The sequence below is a fragment of the Sorex araneus genome, chromosome 4 (assembly GCF_027595985.1).
Source record: "Sorex araneus isolate mSorAra2 chromosome 4, mSorAra2.pri, whole genome shotgun sequence".
Lineage (NCBI taxonomy): Eukaryota > Metazoa > Chordata > Mammalia > Eulipotyphla > Soricidae > Sorex > Sorex araneus.
Window position 1 is genome coordinate 220,729,497 of NC_073305.1, and position 18,182 is coordinate 220,747,678.

The 18,182-nt window shown below is 45.8% G+C and overlaps 1 protein-coding gene across 3 annotated transcripts in view; it reads right to left on the reverse strand.

The window, feature by feature from the left end:
* UBN1 (ubinuclein 1) overlaps positions 1 to 18,182 on the reverse strand; it is a 35,174-nt gene that overhangs the window by 15,728 nt on the left and 1,264 nt on the right. For all 3 annotated transcript variants that reach the window (XM_055134990.1, XM_055134989.1, XM_055134988.1), the window contains exons 2-7: positions 12,088 to 12,381; positions 8,818 to 8,904; positions 8,153 to 8,248; positions 7,690 to 7,824; positions 6,760 to 6,863; positions 5,634 to 6,072 (exon numbers count right to left, since the gene is read on the reverse strand). In XM_055134990.1, the coding sequence (XP_054990965.1) occupies positions 5,634 to 6,072; positions 6,760 to 6,863; positions 7,690 to 7,824; positions 8,153 to 8,248; positions 8,818 to 8,904; positions 12,088 to 12,336 (1,110 nt within the window). In that variant the 5' untranslated portion in view covers positions 12,337 to 12,381. The remainder of the gene's footprint in view (positions 1 to 5,633; positions 6,073 to 6,759; positions 6,864 to 7,689; positions 7,825 to 8,152; positions 8,249 to 8,817; positions 8,905 to 12,087; positions 12,382 to 18,182) is intronic.

Consider the following 18,182-nt stretch of genomic DNA (forward strand, 5'->3'; position numbering starts at 1 on the left):
AGGAATTGAGCTCTCATATTACCCAGTAATTCCATTTCTTGCATCTATCACTAGAACCCAAAAACTATTCAGAAAACACATTTGTACTCCTATGTTCACTACAGCACTATTCACAACAGCCAAAATCTGGAAACAGTCCATGTGTCCAAGAACAGATGTGGGGGGGGGGGGGGCGCTAGAAAGATAGGACAATGGGTAGGGTGCCTGCCTTGCACATGCTGCATCTGGATTCGATACCCCAACCCGATATAGTCCAGTCCCCTTAATCCTGCCAGGAAATGATCCTTGAGCATAGAGCCAGGAGCAAGCACCAAACATAACCCTGTGTAGCCCCAAAGCAAAAACAAAAATGGGGGGAAAAAAGGAAAACAAACATTCTGGTGGAAGGTATGGTATTAGAATGTGTTATGCATGAGATTCTATCATTACCAGTATTGTAACTCTGATGTCTAAAACTTTCTAAATAAAATATGCTAGGAAAGTATGAAACATCAAAGAGCTTCCGAATTTTCTAGTTTTGAGGCCACATTCCATGGTGCTCAGGGATTACTTCTGGTGGTGCAAGGAAAGTGCCCTCGCTGCTGCACTACTACTCTGGCCTCACTATCACTGTCACTGTCACCGTCATCCCGTTGCTCATCGATTTGTTCAAGCGGGCACCAGTAACATCTCTCATTGAGAGACGTATTGTTACTGTTTTTGGCATATCCAATACGCACGGGTACCTTGCCAGGCTCTGCCGTGTGGGTGAGATACTCTCGGTAGCTTGCCGGGCTCTCCGAGAGGGGTGCAGGAATCAAACTCGGGTTGGCCTCGTGAAAGGCAAACGCCCTACCGCTGTGCTATCGCTCCAGCCCCTGGCCTCACTATGCAAGTTTTTATTTTATTTATCTATTTATTTGTTTATTTATTTATTGCTTTTTTTGGGTCACACCCAGCGATGCACAGGGGTCACTCCTGGCTCATGCACTCAGGAATTACTCCTGGCGGTGCTTGGGGGACCCTATGCTGGAAATCGAACCCAGGTCGGCCGCGTGCAAGGCAAACGCCCTACCCGCTGTGCTATCACTCCAGCCCCTCACTATGCAAGTTTTTAAAAGAAGTTTCTCACTGAGGTCTTTTCAATTGTGTGGGCTATATTCCCCAGTGTTTTTCCCCCATTATTTAGGGGTCACCCCCAGTAATGTTTATTGCTCCAGCCCAACTCATGGTCTGTTTTTTGCAAATAATAGTTTAGATAACAGGGCATAATAGTGTTAAAACACTGATGTACAAAGCTACTGTAGCCGACCACCACCACTGCCACCAAAGTGCCCGGGACCCTACAGTCTGGTCTCCACCCCACCAGTCTACCTGCATAGTGAAAGCAATGAGTCATAGGGCCAGGGCAATAGAACAGTGGGTAGGGGCCTGCCTTGCTGGCAGCTGACCCGGTTCAATCCCTGAGATCCCATATGATTCCAAGACTGCCAAGAGTAATTCCTGAGTATAGAGCCAGGAGTAACCCTGGAGCATGCCAGGTGTGGCCCTGAAGCAGAAACAAAACAACGGAACAATAACAACAGAAAAAAAGTAATTAGTGAAGCACTGCATTTTTAAATAAACCTAATTACAACAGCAGGTGGATATAGATGACAGTCTTCCAGCAATGCCTGAGTTCTCTCAACCTCAAAAACCCTTTCCAGAGGAGCTATATAAACCCTAGATCAACCATAGATTAACTAGAAAGTGATTAAATCAAACAGCCAGATCATGCTGATCCAATCACCTTGAATAGGTTTTATCTGTAAGAAAATTCATTCTTTCAGTTTCTAGATAAGCGACTCCTAGACTTATTTTCAGAACTTAAAAAAGGAAAAAAGAATCTCTCAGTGCCCTCCTGGAACTTCTTCAGGTGGACCAGCAGAAGGCACCCCCAGTTGCACCTGAGGCTCCACTGCCCCACCCCTTCGCCCTCGTTGCCCAGCACCCCTGGGGGAAGGTGTCATAGGCACCCTGGGTGAAGCGCCCTAGGTCAGCACCGTGAACAAGACAGTAGCTTTTGCTGGCTATAATGAGGTCTGGCTTGGGTTTTTTCCCCAAAGATTAAATAGGTTTGTTTTATTTTCAACCTTCTTGGATCTAAGCATGTCCCCTGGACAGTGATGCAGGAACTGACTCTCTAGGAGGGGGACGGGGAGGAGGTGGGTGATGTGATGTCTGTTTCATTTCTATTCTTAGTATTGTTCCCATTTTACACTTCATGCAAGAGAACCAAAATAGACCTGGGTCCTCTGTATGGACCAAGCAGCTGCTGTCAAACTACACCAAGACAGTAACTAAGGGGGCAACAAGCCTGAGCTTCCCAATGGAAGATACATTAACACAGGGGAAGGTCCTCAAATGAAGTCATGGCATTTCCTGGGGTCCACAGAATGTACTAAAAGGGAGTACCATGAGCTACAGAGAAAAGGGCATCCCTCCAACACAGAGGTTTTCCACACCCATCTATGCAGCACTTGGGAGGACCTTCCACAGTGATGGGGATCCAAAAGAGGTTGGATGCAGGCAAGCAAAGTGCTGTACCTGCTAGACCATCTCTCCAGCCGCTTGAGTAGGCACCTATGTAAAAATATTTATGAGGACACGAGTGATAGTACAAGGAATAGGGCACTTGCCTTGCACGCAGTCAACCTGGGTTCAATCCCTGACATCCCAACTGGTCCCTCAAGCATGCTAGGAGTTACCTCTGAGTGCAGCATCAGTGGTAAGCCCTGAACACTACTAGCTGTGGCCATCCCCTGTTTCAACAAAGAAAATAACAGTATTTTTGAAAACTTGCCAGGAGTAAGCCCTGAGCACCACCAGATATGGCCCCAAAACAAATCTAAACAAAAAAGATCTAGGACAGGGCTGCCCACTAAAGATTCAATTATCCACATATAGCATAGCAATAATATTCTATTTCTGCATACAAAAGCATTACTTCTCAGGGAAGCATCAGAGAGAATTCTTGGTTGCTGTGGATCCAGGACATACAAGCACACACGGAGGCACCGTGGGCTCCAAGCTCAGGGTTTGGGGTAACAGAGCACCTAGGGACCCCTTGGAGAAGCATTAAGTAACTTTCTCAAATAAGCCTTCTTTCTCTTGCAACCACTAAATACTAGAAAGTAAAAGCTTTCTAGTAATATTAGGTGAATAAGGTAGGAAACAACTATTCACAACTATAATTACTAGTGCATGACAATACACAGAGATTGGGTATTGCATTTGCCTTGCAATACACAGAGATTGGGTATTGCATTTGCCTTGCAATACACAGAGATTGGGTATTGCATTTGCCTTGCAATACACAGTGGGTAGAGCATTTGCCTTGCATGTGGGCAACCCTGGTTCGATTCCCAGCATCCCATATGGTCCCCCTGAGCACCTCCAGAAGTAATTCCTGAGTACAGAGCGAGCCAGAAGTAAACCCTGAGCGTCACCACTTCCCCGGTGTCTTAGTTCTGCTATAGAAGGGCCTGTGCTGACTGAAACATGATTTCACTCTGATCATTATGTTTTCAAACCAGCTCATCAGACTCTGCCAGTCTCTCTCCCCGCCAGGACCCAAGTCTACCTCCTGTGTGGTTATCCCTCCCTGTCTCGGTCTGGACACAGCCACACCTGGCAGTTACTCAGAGACAAGAGCTGGCTCCTGGGATTCACCCTGCCAGGAAGGTGGATTTGCTGAAACAACACTATGACATTATACCAGTTTGTTTCCACTAAATATATCCATCTTTTCTCAAGGAAGTGAAATCAAGAGTGTACATTATCAGCCTACAACACCTGCGTGACATGGTCAAACTACCCTTGAGGAACAGGCCACTGCAACATCAGTCTGATTTAGACTCAGGTTTTCAGAAGCTAACAGTACAGTCTGGTTACAAACCACAGCGTCGAAACGAACCAGGAGTAATTTTTTTTTTAAAACACAGATCTGAAAACAAACATAGCCCAATATGGCTTAAAGTTGCCAAATTCAGAACCATCTACTTACCACCCAACATCCTCTTAAGATATACTCTGATTTAAATCAGTCAAATAGAATACTTATGATCAAGACTGCAGCACAGAAGGCACTGAAGAGAAGAGTTCTGGGTGGTTATGTTTGCTTATTTTGTATGTTGCATTCAAACATTTTTTGCAAGTGAGAAAACATTTAAAGAGTGGATAACATTCTATCTACCCTATAACACAGAGAGCAGTACACAGAATAGTGGAGCAATAGCACAGAGGGTAGGGCATTTGCCTTGCACTCAGCCAACCCGGGTTCGATCCCTTTGTTCCTCTCAGAGAGTCCGGCAAGCTACCGAGAGTATCCTGCCCGCACAGCAGAGCCTGGCAAGCTACCTATAGCTTGTTACTGTTTTTGGCCTATTCGATATGCCAAAAACAGTAACAAGTCTCACAACGAAGACATTACTGGTGCCCACTCAGCAAATCGATGAACAACAGGAAGACAGTGCTATAGTGTAGTGCTGTACAGAACAGTGATTTTGAAATCCTATGAGGATCACTGGTTTAAAACAATCTTTTAAGAGTGACAGGGGGCTGGAGCGATAGTACAGGGGGTAGGGCATTTGCCTTGCATTCGGCCAAGCCGGGTTCGATTCCCAGCATCCTATATGGTCCCCTTAGCACCACCAGGGGCAATTCCTGAATGCAGAGCCAGGAGTGACCCCTGAGCATCGCTGGGTGTGACCCCCCCCCAAAAAAAAAAGAGTGACAGGGATGGGCTGGAGCGATAGCACAGAGGGTAGGGTTTTTGTCTTGCACGCAGCCGATCTGGATTCAACTCACAGCATCCCATATGGTCCCCCAAGCACGGCCAGGACTAATTCCTCAGTGCATGAGCCAGGAGTAACCCCTGTGCATCACGGAGTGTGACCCAAAAAAAAAAAAAAGAGAGAGAGAGAGATAGGGAATAAATGCCACAGGAGTTGCAAGTTCTAACACCAAATATAAAAATGTTACTTTAACTAAAAGGTAAGTGGCACCATAACTAATAACCTATGTTTTTGGTTTACAGTCAGTAATACCGAGTTGATAATTAGCAGCTGCAATGGCTGCTATATTCTGAGGTCTACGGTTGCCTTTAACGGGGCACAGAGAACTTTCAGGACTCAGCTCCTTTTTACTGATCACAACTGAGACATTCCGTGATCACATTATACTGTCGATGATGTCCTGAGGGAATTAATCCCAGACTGTGACTCCCTTCTGCCAATCTGTACATTTCCAAGTCCTTCAAGAGATTGCTAGGAAGAGGTCTCCACCTCACATGCTTATTGCCAACTTTAGTCTGTAGCACAAAATAAAATATACTTTGTGGGAAAGAAACAGAGGCAGGAGCTGGAAAGCGAAAGTCTCCTGGGAAGAAAGCCTGTTTTCCAGGACTGAAAGAACCACGGTGGTGTAAACACCAGGCCCAACAGGCAGGGCTTCTACTGCTTCCTCACTCGGGCTGAGGGGAGAAGGGGGCTTGCGAAAGCGGACACCCACAGTGCCCACTCCAGGGGCTGCTCCGGGCAGCTGGCTTCGAGGGCAGAAGCAGTGCCAACCTGCCCCAAGTACTCACAGGGAAGCCCGGCAACATGTCACCATACCTGAGCCAGCTCCTTAACGCGCTTCTCCAGGGGCGTGGGCAGGCCTTCAGGAAAGGAAGAGGGCTGCCTGAATTCCTGGTCCAGTCCCACACCAAGGGAATCACTCTCGTCATCCATGTCGCGGAAGGGGCTGCCTTCTGGAGACTCGGTGAGGAGCTGCTCCAAGTCCAGATCAGTCAGTGAGTCCATGGCAGTGGCTGCCTGCAGCAGGTCGTTGTCGGAAGTGGAGCCAAAAAGTGAGAGCAAGGGGTCAGAGGTGCCCTCCAACTCCCGGAGGCCCTGCGCTTCAGCTGCCGAGACCACCAGGGTCTTGGGATCTTCATCCCTCTTCTTCTGAGCCTCTTTCTCCTTCTGAAATTTCTTTAGCATCTCTTTCACGCTCAAAGCCCCAGAATATTTCTTTTTCTTCTTCTCCTTACTGGCATTGAGGGCTGTGAAGCTGCAAGGGGAAATTGGTTACTAAGCTGCAGGCCAGCTTGGAGGGGCAAGTCAGAGAGAAGGGATTCCGCCCTGCTCCCAGAGCCACGGTCTCCAGGAACCTCAGTCACAGTCCACCCTGTCATGCCTCCTCCCTCCTCTCGGCATATGGAGCAACTTCTTGCTGAGACCAAAGCTTGAGATTTAATGCAGGTTAGCAAAACAGTGTCACATAATGCTAAATATCCGATGGGGTCTTAAAAACCACTGCAGGCTGAAATAAAAGGTTGCAGAAAAGGGGACAAGAAAACTATTTAAAGGGAGAAAGCAGGAGCAGCAGAAAGCAGCAGCAACTTGAAGGGCAGCTGGGGAGATGGAGGGAGGCAAAAGAAGCAGAGCGGAGAAGACAAAGGGAAACGCAGAGAGAACTGGGGCAGAGCAGGGGTGCCCGAGAGAACAAGGAGCACCAGCAATCACACAGTGACAGAAATAGCTGCCGACACTGACAGTGGGACAGAGACAACGGTGGCTGCCTGACACAGAGATGTGAGGTTGACCAGGCCCACAATGGCCCCGGGGGAGGCCTGGGGGGGACGGAGGGCTAGGCCCTGCTGCCTCTGCTGAAGCTGTGAGAAGGGTGAGGCAGCTCCCAGGTGTCCTGCCCTGACTGTTCAGATTCTAGCCTATCAAAGAAGCTGCTGCCTCTCACCCGGCTTTGGAAAACTTGGACTTTTTCGATTTCTTCTCCTTGTCATAAGTGTCATCTTTTTTCTTCTTCTTTATCTTCTCACCACCTTCCTTCAACTTCCGCTTCTGAGAATCAAAGACAAGGCACAGTTATGCAGTTCCCTAACTCAGGGAGCAAATGCACTCTGCAGCAGTGGCCTTGCTCCACCCGGGGCACATCCTGAGAGCTATTTCCTTCAGGAACAAGAGCTTTCAGATGGGGCCAGAGAGACGGCATGGGGGTAGGGCACTTGCCTTGCCCTGAACACTGCTGACACGTTCCCAAGCCTGCCGGGAATGATCCAAGTGCGGGACCAAGAGTAAGCCTACACAGAGCTGGGTTTGGCCCCCAAATTTAAAGTTTTCAGATGGGCCCTTGCCCACCCTCCCATAGTAGGTCCACACAGCATTCCCACTGACAGGGTCCCCTAAAACACCTGGGGTGAGGCAGTCCAGGTCCTTATGCAGCCTAAAATCTTTCTACTTTGAAATGAGCTACGTGTGGGTCCAACCTCTTTGTTTTAAACACGCAGGCAGTGGTAGCTTTCAAAATAAACTGAAAGCAAACGTGGTTGCATTAAGGTGCCAGCCCTGGGAGCAGAAGTCCTCTACGTATTCACAGAAGAGCCATAACAAGGCAAATTCCTGTCACTCCATACCCTTCACTTCCATGTCCCCACCCGGACACCTTGAGAATCGAATCCCTGCTAAGCCTGCTGACACATGCATAGGACACACAATTGAGCCCTGTAAGTTCACATCATCTTGTCATGGCAGGGGTGTGGGGCATGAGTACAGTTCCACCAAGCTCCTGAGTCATCAAAACCATCACACACACACTGGCACTCACTCAGAATCTTACAAGGGCCTATCAAAGAGCACTCTGAGACCCAAAAGCAAGCAATGTTCTAACCTTTGGAGATTTTTTCTTCTTTTCTTTAATGAAGTCATCCTCAGATTCTGATGCTTGTCTAAACTGCAGCGTTCCCGAATTAATATAAAAGCCTCCATACTTTGTAGTCAAAGAAGCCGGAACAAGCTCATCATACTGCAGGGAAGGAAACACAGGGTGAGCTCCATGTCCTGGCACTCCAGTGTAAAGGTGCGGGCGGGCATGAACAGAGCAGAGGGTACTCCATTTCTTTGCCCCAACTTGGCATGCAAAGACATCCATTTCGTCAGTCATGAAAATCCAAGCAAACACTGTTTTGGACCAATCTGGTCAATTTCAGATGAGAGAACCAAGGCCCTAATCAAAGATGCCACTGCTTCTTTTCCTCACGCTGAGGGCATGCCCAGCCTGACGCCCTCCACACCCTCAGTCATGGTCAGATCTGAGGTGGTGGTTCTGACATAAACTGCCATTAAGAACTTACCGCCTCAGAGTTATCGATAAAGGAATCAGATTCATCATAACCATAGCCCATATCAATCAGGTCCTGTAGTCGGTCTTTTCTACGTTTCTTTCCACCCTAAAATGTAAGAGCAACAGTTATTTATTTCATTTTTAAATCATGTTGCAGACATTAGTCGAATTCTACCTTTTTAAGCTTAAATTAACATACTTTTTTTAATACAAAGAACCCACCACTGCCTGAATTCCATCACCTAATGACTAAAGATTCACACATATACCCAACCTCAAACCTCCATCCCTGAGGACCTTTGAAACATTAGATTTGTGCCTGCATAACTTAACCTAAGACAGAAGAAATAACCAAAGGGCTTCTAGGTTTTGTATCAAAACAATGATTTCAAGGTGAAATTCTAAGGATAAAAACGGCCCATCTAATTCACCCATCTATTTAGCACTCCTGCCGCATGCACTTTCTGCACCTTCACGCAATTGCTGTGAATCATCGACCCATGGAAACAGGAAACACTGCCTTCATGCATTTGTTTAACAACTGCATTCTCTTTTCTCCAAACCCGAAACTGGCTTCCACAACAGTGCCAATTAGCTGATTATCAGAGAAGGGACAGGGAATGTCTGGAAATCTCTCCCACCCAATGAGGTTATTCTACAACCAAGATAGCTTACATATTTTTCTTCAAATTTTCGGGCAAGGGCCTCCACTTTATGCCTTTCCTTTTCTTCATCATTGAAAGGATCCGAGAGATCTTTCTTCTGTAAAGAGACCATTGCACACATACACAAGTCAAAAAAATTCCCACAATCCTGTGAAAAACTTTTATACACCATTCAATTCCTAGAAACTGCATGATAAAAGCAAATTATTTTCAGAAAAGATCAAATAGAACACATGCTATATTCCCATGAGAGTTTATCTAAGTCAAGACAGTCAAGTTTTGGGCTGGAGCAGCAATAGTACAGCGGGGAGGGGGGCATTTGCGTTGCATACGACTGACCCGGAGTCAATCACTGGCATCACATATGGTGTCCCTGTGCACTGCCGAGTAATTCCTGAGTGCAGAGCCAGGAGTAACCCTTGAGCATCCCTGGGTGTGACCTCCACCCCCCAAAAAAAAAATTTAAAAAAAGAAAGTAAAGTTTAGAGGCTGGAGTGTAAGGTTATTATCTGTTTTTTTTAAACGAGATTAAAATAGTCCCAAGAAGCCCCACCAGTTGCAGTAGAACTGGATTCAATGTCCACAACACTTAGCAATAACGAAAAGTCTGCCAATAACTACTATTTCCTAAATGTACAAAGACCCAGCTCTGTCCAAACACTGTATCCGGGATGTAAATTCTTTCCTGTCCAAGTCCTCAAGGGCCAATACTTTGAATAGGACTTAAACAATTGCCACATTGTGACCTCTTATTGTGTTGTTATAATTCTCCTAAAGTACCTACAAGATAGGAACTCCTTTGAGGCTGAGACAGTACCTTCCAGTCAAAAGAAACACACAGTGAATTAACACACATTTGTGTCAGGTGGTATGTACTTTGAACATTACAGAGTAGACACAATGATTCAGGTGTTCTGAAGCAAAGGTCAGAAGTGAATCCTCCAACTAGAGCCAGAGTTCTCTGCATATGCATCATGTGGGGGAGGGCATTTATACCCCCAAAAGAAAGTAAAAGCATGTCTAGTTTCAGTTGACCAACTGGTTTGGTTTGAGCATATGAATAAATACCTTAACCAATACTTGCTACTTTCTTTTCCTCTTAAGGAAGAGAACGTCATTCTTACTTCGGAAAAGGGACTGTACATGGATCTGAAACTATCTTCTCAAGCGGCAGAGATAGAATGTTTGCACTGCAAGCAGCCGACCCAGATTCGACCCAGCCTCCCTCATGATCCTGAGTACCTTCTAGGAGTGATTCCTGAGTACAGAGCCAGGAGTAACCCTGAGCACCACCAGGTGTGGCCCAAAAACACAAAAAATAAAAATAAGAGCTGGAGCGATAATATAGAGGGTAGGGCATCTGCCTTGCACAGGGCCAACCCAGATTCAATCCCCAGCATCTCATACGGTCCCCCAGCACTGCCAGGAGTAATTCCTGAGTGCAGTACCAGGTGTAACCCCTAAGCACTGCCAGGTGTGACCCAAAAAACAAAAATTAATTAATTAAAATTAAAATAGGAATACTACAAATCAGACGTTTACCAATAAATTATAAATTTTAAAACAAAAATTTTAAAAAAGCTACACAACCCCATATGTTTTGTTTTGTTTTTTGCTTTTTGGGTCACACCCGGCGATGCTCAGGGGTAACTCCTGGCTCTGTACTCAGGAATTACTCATGGCAGTGCTCGGGGGACCATATGGGATGCTGGGAATCAAACCCGGGTCGGCCATGTGCAAGGCAAACGCCCTACCCACTGTGCTATTGCTCCAGCCCCTACACAACCCCATATGGAGTCCTTCTGAAGGACTCAGTTGAAGAGGGCAAGCTCCAGAGCACAAATATTTCAAGTGCAGGCTACTAAGCTTTCCTCAGAGCCTACCACCACACATAAAATAATACATCAGCACTAATGCACTTCACCTAGTTTGTATTCGTATTATGTACAGTTCCATCTATATAAGTGCAAGTCTGCAAAATCAACGGAAACTCGGCAATCAGAGCAGTGGTTACCCTAAGAACCAGGGAACAGGGTTTTAAGGAGGGTTTCTGGTGTCTCGGAAAACACTGTATTTTGTGTCCAAGTTATATAGGTGTGTTGAAAATTTGTCCGGTGATACATCTGTTATCCTTGCTTTTATATACATAATCCAGTAAAACAGTTATGAAAGTATCTACAATGTCAATGAAAGGTTCAACTGCAGCAACTAAAGCTGGGGGTGAAGACTTCCTTCTGTGTCGAATACGATGTACTCAACAGTGTATTCAACTGCATGTTGTCTTTATTCTGTAGAAGTTTGGAAAGTTCTATTCCAAAACAGCAAGCAAACGTACCAGGAAAATAATAGATCACTTAAAGAAATTTAGGAAGGGAGATAGGTCAAAGGCCCGGAGCAAAGCCTGCAGTCAAGACAGCTCAAGTTTGGGGCTGGAGCAATAGCACAGCGGGGAGGGCGTTTGCCTTGCACGCGGCCGACCCGGGTTCGATTCCAAGCATCCCATATGGTCCCCTGAGCACCGCCAGGAGTGATTCCTGAGTGTAGAGCCAGGAGTAACCCTTGTGCATCGCCAAGTGTGACCCAAAAAAGCAAAAAAAAAAAAAAAAAAAAAAAAAAAGGAGAGAGAGCTCAAGTTTGCTTTCCAGAAGCACGTAGTTCCTTAAGGACCTGGCGCTAGCGGCCCTACCAGCAACACCAGGAATGGCCCCCCAGCCAAATCTCCCAAGACTTAGCTTTGTTTAGAAGTGCCATCTGTGGTTTCTGCCTTCCTTTATTCGAGGCAGGAAGCCTCCCTTAGAAGAGAGAAATGTGGGGCTGGAGTGACAGCACAGTGGGTAGGGCGTTTGCCTTGCACGCAGCTGACCCGGGTTCAAATCTCAGCATCCCAGAGGGTCCCCTGAGCACTGCCAGGAGTAATTCCTGAGTGCAGAGCCAGTAATCCCTGTGGATCGCTGGGTGTGACCCAAAAAGAAAAAAAAAAAGAAGAAGAGAGAAATGTCCAGCCTGAACTTCCAGCACTCTTAACAGCTGGTGTCCAGTCACACACATAACCTTTGGAGCCCCTGACATTAAAAAATGTTTCTTTTATTTATATCAATTAGCCATAATTCAAATTAGCCTTAGATGTGCCATGTGTTTCTCTGGCCTAAGTCAGGAGAACAGTCCTAGAAAGAGTTCCTTCCTCCAAGCAGGGAAAACGGGAGCCCATGAGTATCATTAAACCTTCTGCTAGCCCCACAAGCATCAGCTCCGCAGGTTAGTCTGGGTTATGAGACTGTACCTTCTCTCCAGGCTGAAGGCCTTTCACCTTCCCTCGAATGTTCTTCACCAACTCTGGGTAGAAGAACTCCGGGCAACGCTTGTGATCTGGCTCAAAGAGGGTGAGTGTGATCCGAACAGCTGCTGCGGCTGGTTCAGAGTCCTGATGCTGCTCTGCTCCCCCAACCTCTTCTTTCCGGGATTTCTTCAAAAATGCAGGATTCAGAGAACCTGGGAGCGAGGTGAACTGGATCCTGTGGGGCTCCGACATGGCTACCAAGTCTTGGCAGGTATCACTGCATGACTTCTGTTAACACTGCAAAAAGAAGAGCCGGGGAAAACAAAATAAAGTGAGATTCTCTGTACAGTACACAAATTTAAGTTTAAATGATTTTCACTGCCATAAGGAATCCACTACTTATCTTCATTTTTATTACCATTTACTGCTTCTTCAGCTAAAAATACTATTCATCCTAAATATATCACTTTTCATCAATTTATGAAAATCACCGCAATTCTATCATTCAAAGCTAGTCACTACTCAGCAAACTTCCTCCAGATACTTTTTCCTTGTATTCATTAGAGAATCCCATGCATCTCAACATCCAAGAATCCATATTCTTTCAGGTTTAAAAGAATACTTAAAATTGCAAAGATAGAGGCCACAGCCATAGTACAGCGGGTAGGGCACCTGCCTCACATATGGCCAACCTGGGTCTGATGCCCAGGAGCCCATAGAGTCCCTTGAGTCTGCCAGGAGTAATCCCTGAGCACAGAACCTGAAGTAAGCCCCTAGCACAGCCAAGTGTGGCCCCAAAACAAAACAAACAAAAAACTGCAAAGATCACCAGAACATTTACATTTGATTTATCCAACACTTTGCTTTTGCTGGCTACAAATAACCCCTTTTTCATCACCACGTTTCCTCTTTCATCTAGGGTAATCTTTGCAAGGAGTTTCCATCAGCTCACAGAAGGTACTGCCTACCGCAGGAGGGGGTGGTTAGTTAGGCTCATTTCCTAAGGCATGAAACCCTTACGGTCCAAAATGGGCCCTGGGCAAAGCAGCAAATCATTACAAGACTTCAAACTTGCTAGAAAGAGGCTGGAGAAACAAACCAGTGCCCACTTAAGGCACTTGCCTTGCCTGCAGCTGATGTCAGTTCAATCACCTAGCACTGCATATGACCCCCAAGCACCACAGGGACAGAAACCAAGCCCTGATCACAGCTGAGTGTGGCCTAAAAAGTTGTTCGGGAGAACCAGGGAACTATCTCAAAGGGCTGAATGGATGCTTTGCATGTGGGAGCCCCAGGTTCCACCCCCTGCACTGTTAAGATGCTCAATTATTGCCAGTAGTAGCCACTGAACACCACCAGGTGTGATCTACAAACATAAAGCTAAGTTGCATGACAATGGTCCAAATAGTTTGCATGGACAAATAGTACAGTGGGCAGGGCTTTGCATGCATCTGACCGAGGTTGAATCCCCAGGACATGTATGGTACTCGATAACCCCCAGGAGTGTTCCCTGAATTCAGAGCCAAGAGTATGGCCAAAAAAAAAAAAAAGTGGGTTGGGTGTTTTGCTTTGCATGTGGCAGACCTAGGTTTGATCCCTAGCATCCCACAGAGTCCCCCTTGAGCATCGTCAGTGATTTAAAAAGCAAAAACAAACAACAACAACAACAGAAAACCACCAAAAAATACCATGGTTTGAATTCCAAGGGCTTACAAAACATATACAGAGAAGTGCCTTATAATGTACTTCATGTATAGTGTGGGGTTCCGCTTGTCTCTCCTTTCAAAGGCATCTCAAGTACGCTGAGGGAGTCTGGGGGCCCACATCACTCGGCCAACGTAGCTGGCACTGTAGTGTTCCTGTGCAGCGTTGCTGCGATCCCCAGGCCCAGGTGCTCAGGGCCTCCGGGGCCACACCCAGCCATGCCCAAGAGGCTGCGTGGTGCAAGGGATCAAACCCGGCCAGGTGTGCACACATCCTGTCTCCTAACCCCACTGCCCTTTTATAAAACTCGTATTCCACTGCAAACTTTCTGCCACATGTTAACAAAGATATTCACTGAAGCCTTGTTTGTATACTAAAATAATTAGAAGCAACCTGAATGTCCACAATTAAGGAAACAGTTGGGAGGGGAAATGTGGTTTTTTTAATTGGTCTGTAAGAGTTTTAGGTATTATACATTACGGTATACAACACCTGTTATCTCTTGTACATCATTGTCCGATACAAGAAATTTTAACTTTCTATGCAGTTTAAATGAGGCCCTTTTCCCTCAGGACTTATCTAATTTCGTTTAGGCTTAGAATGTCTTCCTCCAACTAGATCAGTCTTGCGTAAGAATTTACAGTTTTTTACAGATAACATATTTCATATTGAACTCTCTGGTGCAAGTTGAATCTAATGCTAGATGGTTCCGGTGAGGTTCTAGTTGTTTCTTCCCAGTCAAGTGTCTTCCTAGGTGCGTCTGAGTCCTGGGCTGGGTCCTCCCCCTGCACTTCCCCTTACCTAAGAAAAGAAAAAGACACACTCTTCCTGTGGCTGGTGACTTGGCATAAACTGGGTAACAATTTCTGAAATCCATTGTTTTATGAATCTAACATTAAAGATTCTTCAACCCTACACTGATTTTACAAAACTTTATCATTAACTTTAATGCATATCCTAAGTTGTTTATTATTCGTTTAAAAGTAATACCCAAGGGGCTTCGGAGCTGGCCGAAAGGGCTGAAGCACATGCTGTGTCGCCGCAGAGACATGGGTTCAATCGCCCCCCACACACACCTGCACTGCATGTTTCCCCAGGCAATGTCAGGATGGTCCTTTTGGCATGAACTGTCCAGCTCCCCAAGCCAGGTCAGGTATGGCTGGAGCAGTCCCCAAAGCCCAGTATGGTTTGGGAGGCCCCCAAACACAAAGCTAGCTAGAGGGTGGTAACACAACTTAGTAGAGCACTTGCTCTGCATATGTGAGGCCCTGGGATAGATTCCTAGATCTCAAATAAATGACACACTGTGATCCCTCAGAAAGCACAGTAAACATCTGGTAGCAGTCTGCAAAAAAAAATAAATACAATACATGGCGATTTAAGCCTGCTAATTCACAGAATTTGGCCAGGGGGGGGGGGAAGAGGGGGCACTGGAGGTTTGTGGGCCACACCCAGCAATTCTCAGGGCTAAGTTATTCCTGGCTCTGCACTCAGGAATTACTCCTGGGATGTTCAGGGGGACCAAATGGAAAGCCAGAGATCAAACCCAGGTCGGTCACGTGCAAGGCAAGCTCCCTACCCACTGTATTATCTCTCTGGCCCTGATTTCACATCAATTTTAGAATCAATCTGATGAGTCCCCAAAGTTTATTGTGTTTTAATAAGCACTCAGGAAGACTGACATATATATATATTAAATTTTAATGTGCAGCAACAGTATCTATTCCACTATGACTACAAGATCATAATTTATAGTACCAGACAAATAAAATATCTAAAAATGAAGGATAAAACCAATTCTAATTAGGCAGCAAAGTAATTAGCAGAAAAACATGTTGTTGGTGCAAAAGACCACCAGGTACTAAGATAAGGAAAGTAACTTTCAAGGTCTTGAGGACATGCTGGATACACTGGGGTGAAAAATCAATCTCACCTTAAAGCTTACAAGTTAGCCCCCACCAGTCAAAATGGGCATTTTTGCCATTAATACCTCTAAGTTAACCAATGGGCTTAAGTGAAGGTCATCCGACAGGATGCAACATGGTACCTATTCTGGCAACAACTTTTAAAATGTAGCTCCATCTTGGTCCAAATTTTAAACATTGTAACTTCAACCCAAGTTTTTCCTGGTTGTGTCACTTTTTCAGCCTGAATAAGTTCTCTAAGCCTAGAAGATAAAGGAAAGGAAATCTGTAATATATTAGATTTAGTAAACGAATCACGACCTTATTACTAAGTCACTTGAAAAATTTAAGAAAATCATAAATTAGGGGCTGGAGTGATAGCACAGCGGGTAGGGCGTTTGCCTTGCACGCAGCCGACCTGAGTTCGAGTCCCAGCATCCCATACGGTCCCCTGAGCACCGCCGGGGTGATTCCTGAGTGCAGAGCCAGGAGTGACCCCTGTGCATCGCCAGGTGTGACCCAAAAAGAAAAAAAAAAATCATAAATTATTGGGGCCAGAGAGATGGTACAATGGGTAGAGCACTTGCCTTGCAAGTAGCCGACCAGAGTTTGATTCCTGGCATCCCGAGCCCACTAGCCAGCAGCAACCTCTGAGCATTACCAGCTATTTCCCACCTCCATATGCCCCATCCCACACACACACACACACACACACACAAAAAAAAAAAATCAGAAATTATTAATGTATCAGTGAATGACATATTAAATTTACTTATTTACCAAATTTCAGGGGACTAAACCCTTGTCCTCACATACGCAGGAAGGGTTCTATCACTGATAGAAGGGTTTTATCACTGAAGGGTTATATCCCCAATCTTCAATCAACTCAATTGTAATTAATTGGAGGTACAGGGCTAACTGGGATGTTGAGGACTGCTCCCTGGCTTGAGCATTGCAAAGCCTATATCCCAGCCCCTTGAGATACTGCCCAGAAAATTTTAAATGCTTACAAAAGTAAATTTGAAAATAAATGCTTAAAAGAACCTGACTTACACACTTAAAAGACTTGGAGAAGCTACATGTCCCTTGGAAAGACTTTTAATTAGGATTATGAACATACTGCTTTAAAAGTCTTAAGTAGGGCCAGTGAGACAGTATAATGGGTAAAACATTTGCCTTGCATGCAGTCTACCCGGTGGTTACTGTTCAATCCACAGAACCACAAATGATTCCCAAAGATCCACCAAGACTGATTCCTGATAATAATAAAGAATTTTTTTTAAAAAGTCTAAATGTTAAAAGAACAAGCATATTTAAGTTTAAGTGAAATTTAAAACGCATTTTATTATTTCATTAAGAGTTTATTACTGGGGCTGGAGCGATAGCACATCGGGGAAGGTGTTTGCCTTGCACACGGCCGACCTGGGTTCGATCCCCGGCATCAATATGGTCCCCCAAGCACCGCCAGGAGTGATTCCTGAGTGCAGAGCCAGGAATAACCCCTGAGCATCGCCGGGTGTGACCCAAAAAACAAAAAACAAAACAAAACAGGAGTTTATTACTTAGGAGGGCTGGAGCGATAGCACAGCAGGAGGGCATTTGCCTTGCAGGTGGCCGACCTGGGTTCGAGTCCCAGCATCCCATATGGTCCCCTGAGCACCGCAGGGGGTAATTCCTGAGTTCAGAGCCAGGAGTGACCCCTGTGCATTGACAGGTGTGACCCCCCCAAAAAAAGTCTGGGTATGACCCCCCCAAAAAAATCTTAGGGAGATTTAATCTGTTGGTGTCTTAATAAAATGTTTGCCAAAGATCATTTTATTGAATATACACATTGAATATACACATTTTATAATCTGTACATAAAACAGAATTTCTGAAATAAACTTAAGAAAAGCTAAATAGAGGGGCTGGAGTGATAGCACGGGTAGGGCGTTTGCCTTGCACGCGGTCGACCCAGGTTCGAATCCCAGCATCCCATATGGTTCCCTGAGCACCGCCAGGGGTGATTCCTGAGTGCATGAGCCAGGAGTGACGCCTGTGCATCGCCGGGTGTGACCCAAAAAAAAAAAAAAACACAACCCAAAGAGAGAAGCTAAATAGAGTCAAAGAAACGGTACAGAGATTAAGATGCTTGCCTTGCAAGCAGCTGACCCGCATATGGTCCTTCAAATGCCTCCAGGAGTGATCCCTGAGCAAAGCCAAGAGTAAACCCTGAGCAGCACCAGGTGTCACCCAAAAAAAACCAAAAAAGTTATCTCAGACCAATTTGTGGCACAACAGAAAAACTAGAGTTTATATGAGTTTGTAGACAGTGTTTCCTGAACTTGCTTCAGTAGTGTTCCTCCTACCACCCCCGCCCCGTGGCTGTGGGGGGGCAGGTTCCCACTCAAGGCGTGGCTACCAACGCATGCCAACAGAGCTGGGCATCCTCCTTAGGGGGTGCCCCCAAGGCCTGAACCCAACTTTTCCTGAGGGGTCCAACGCACACAA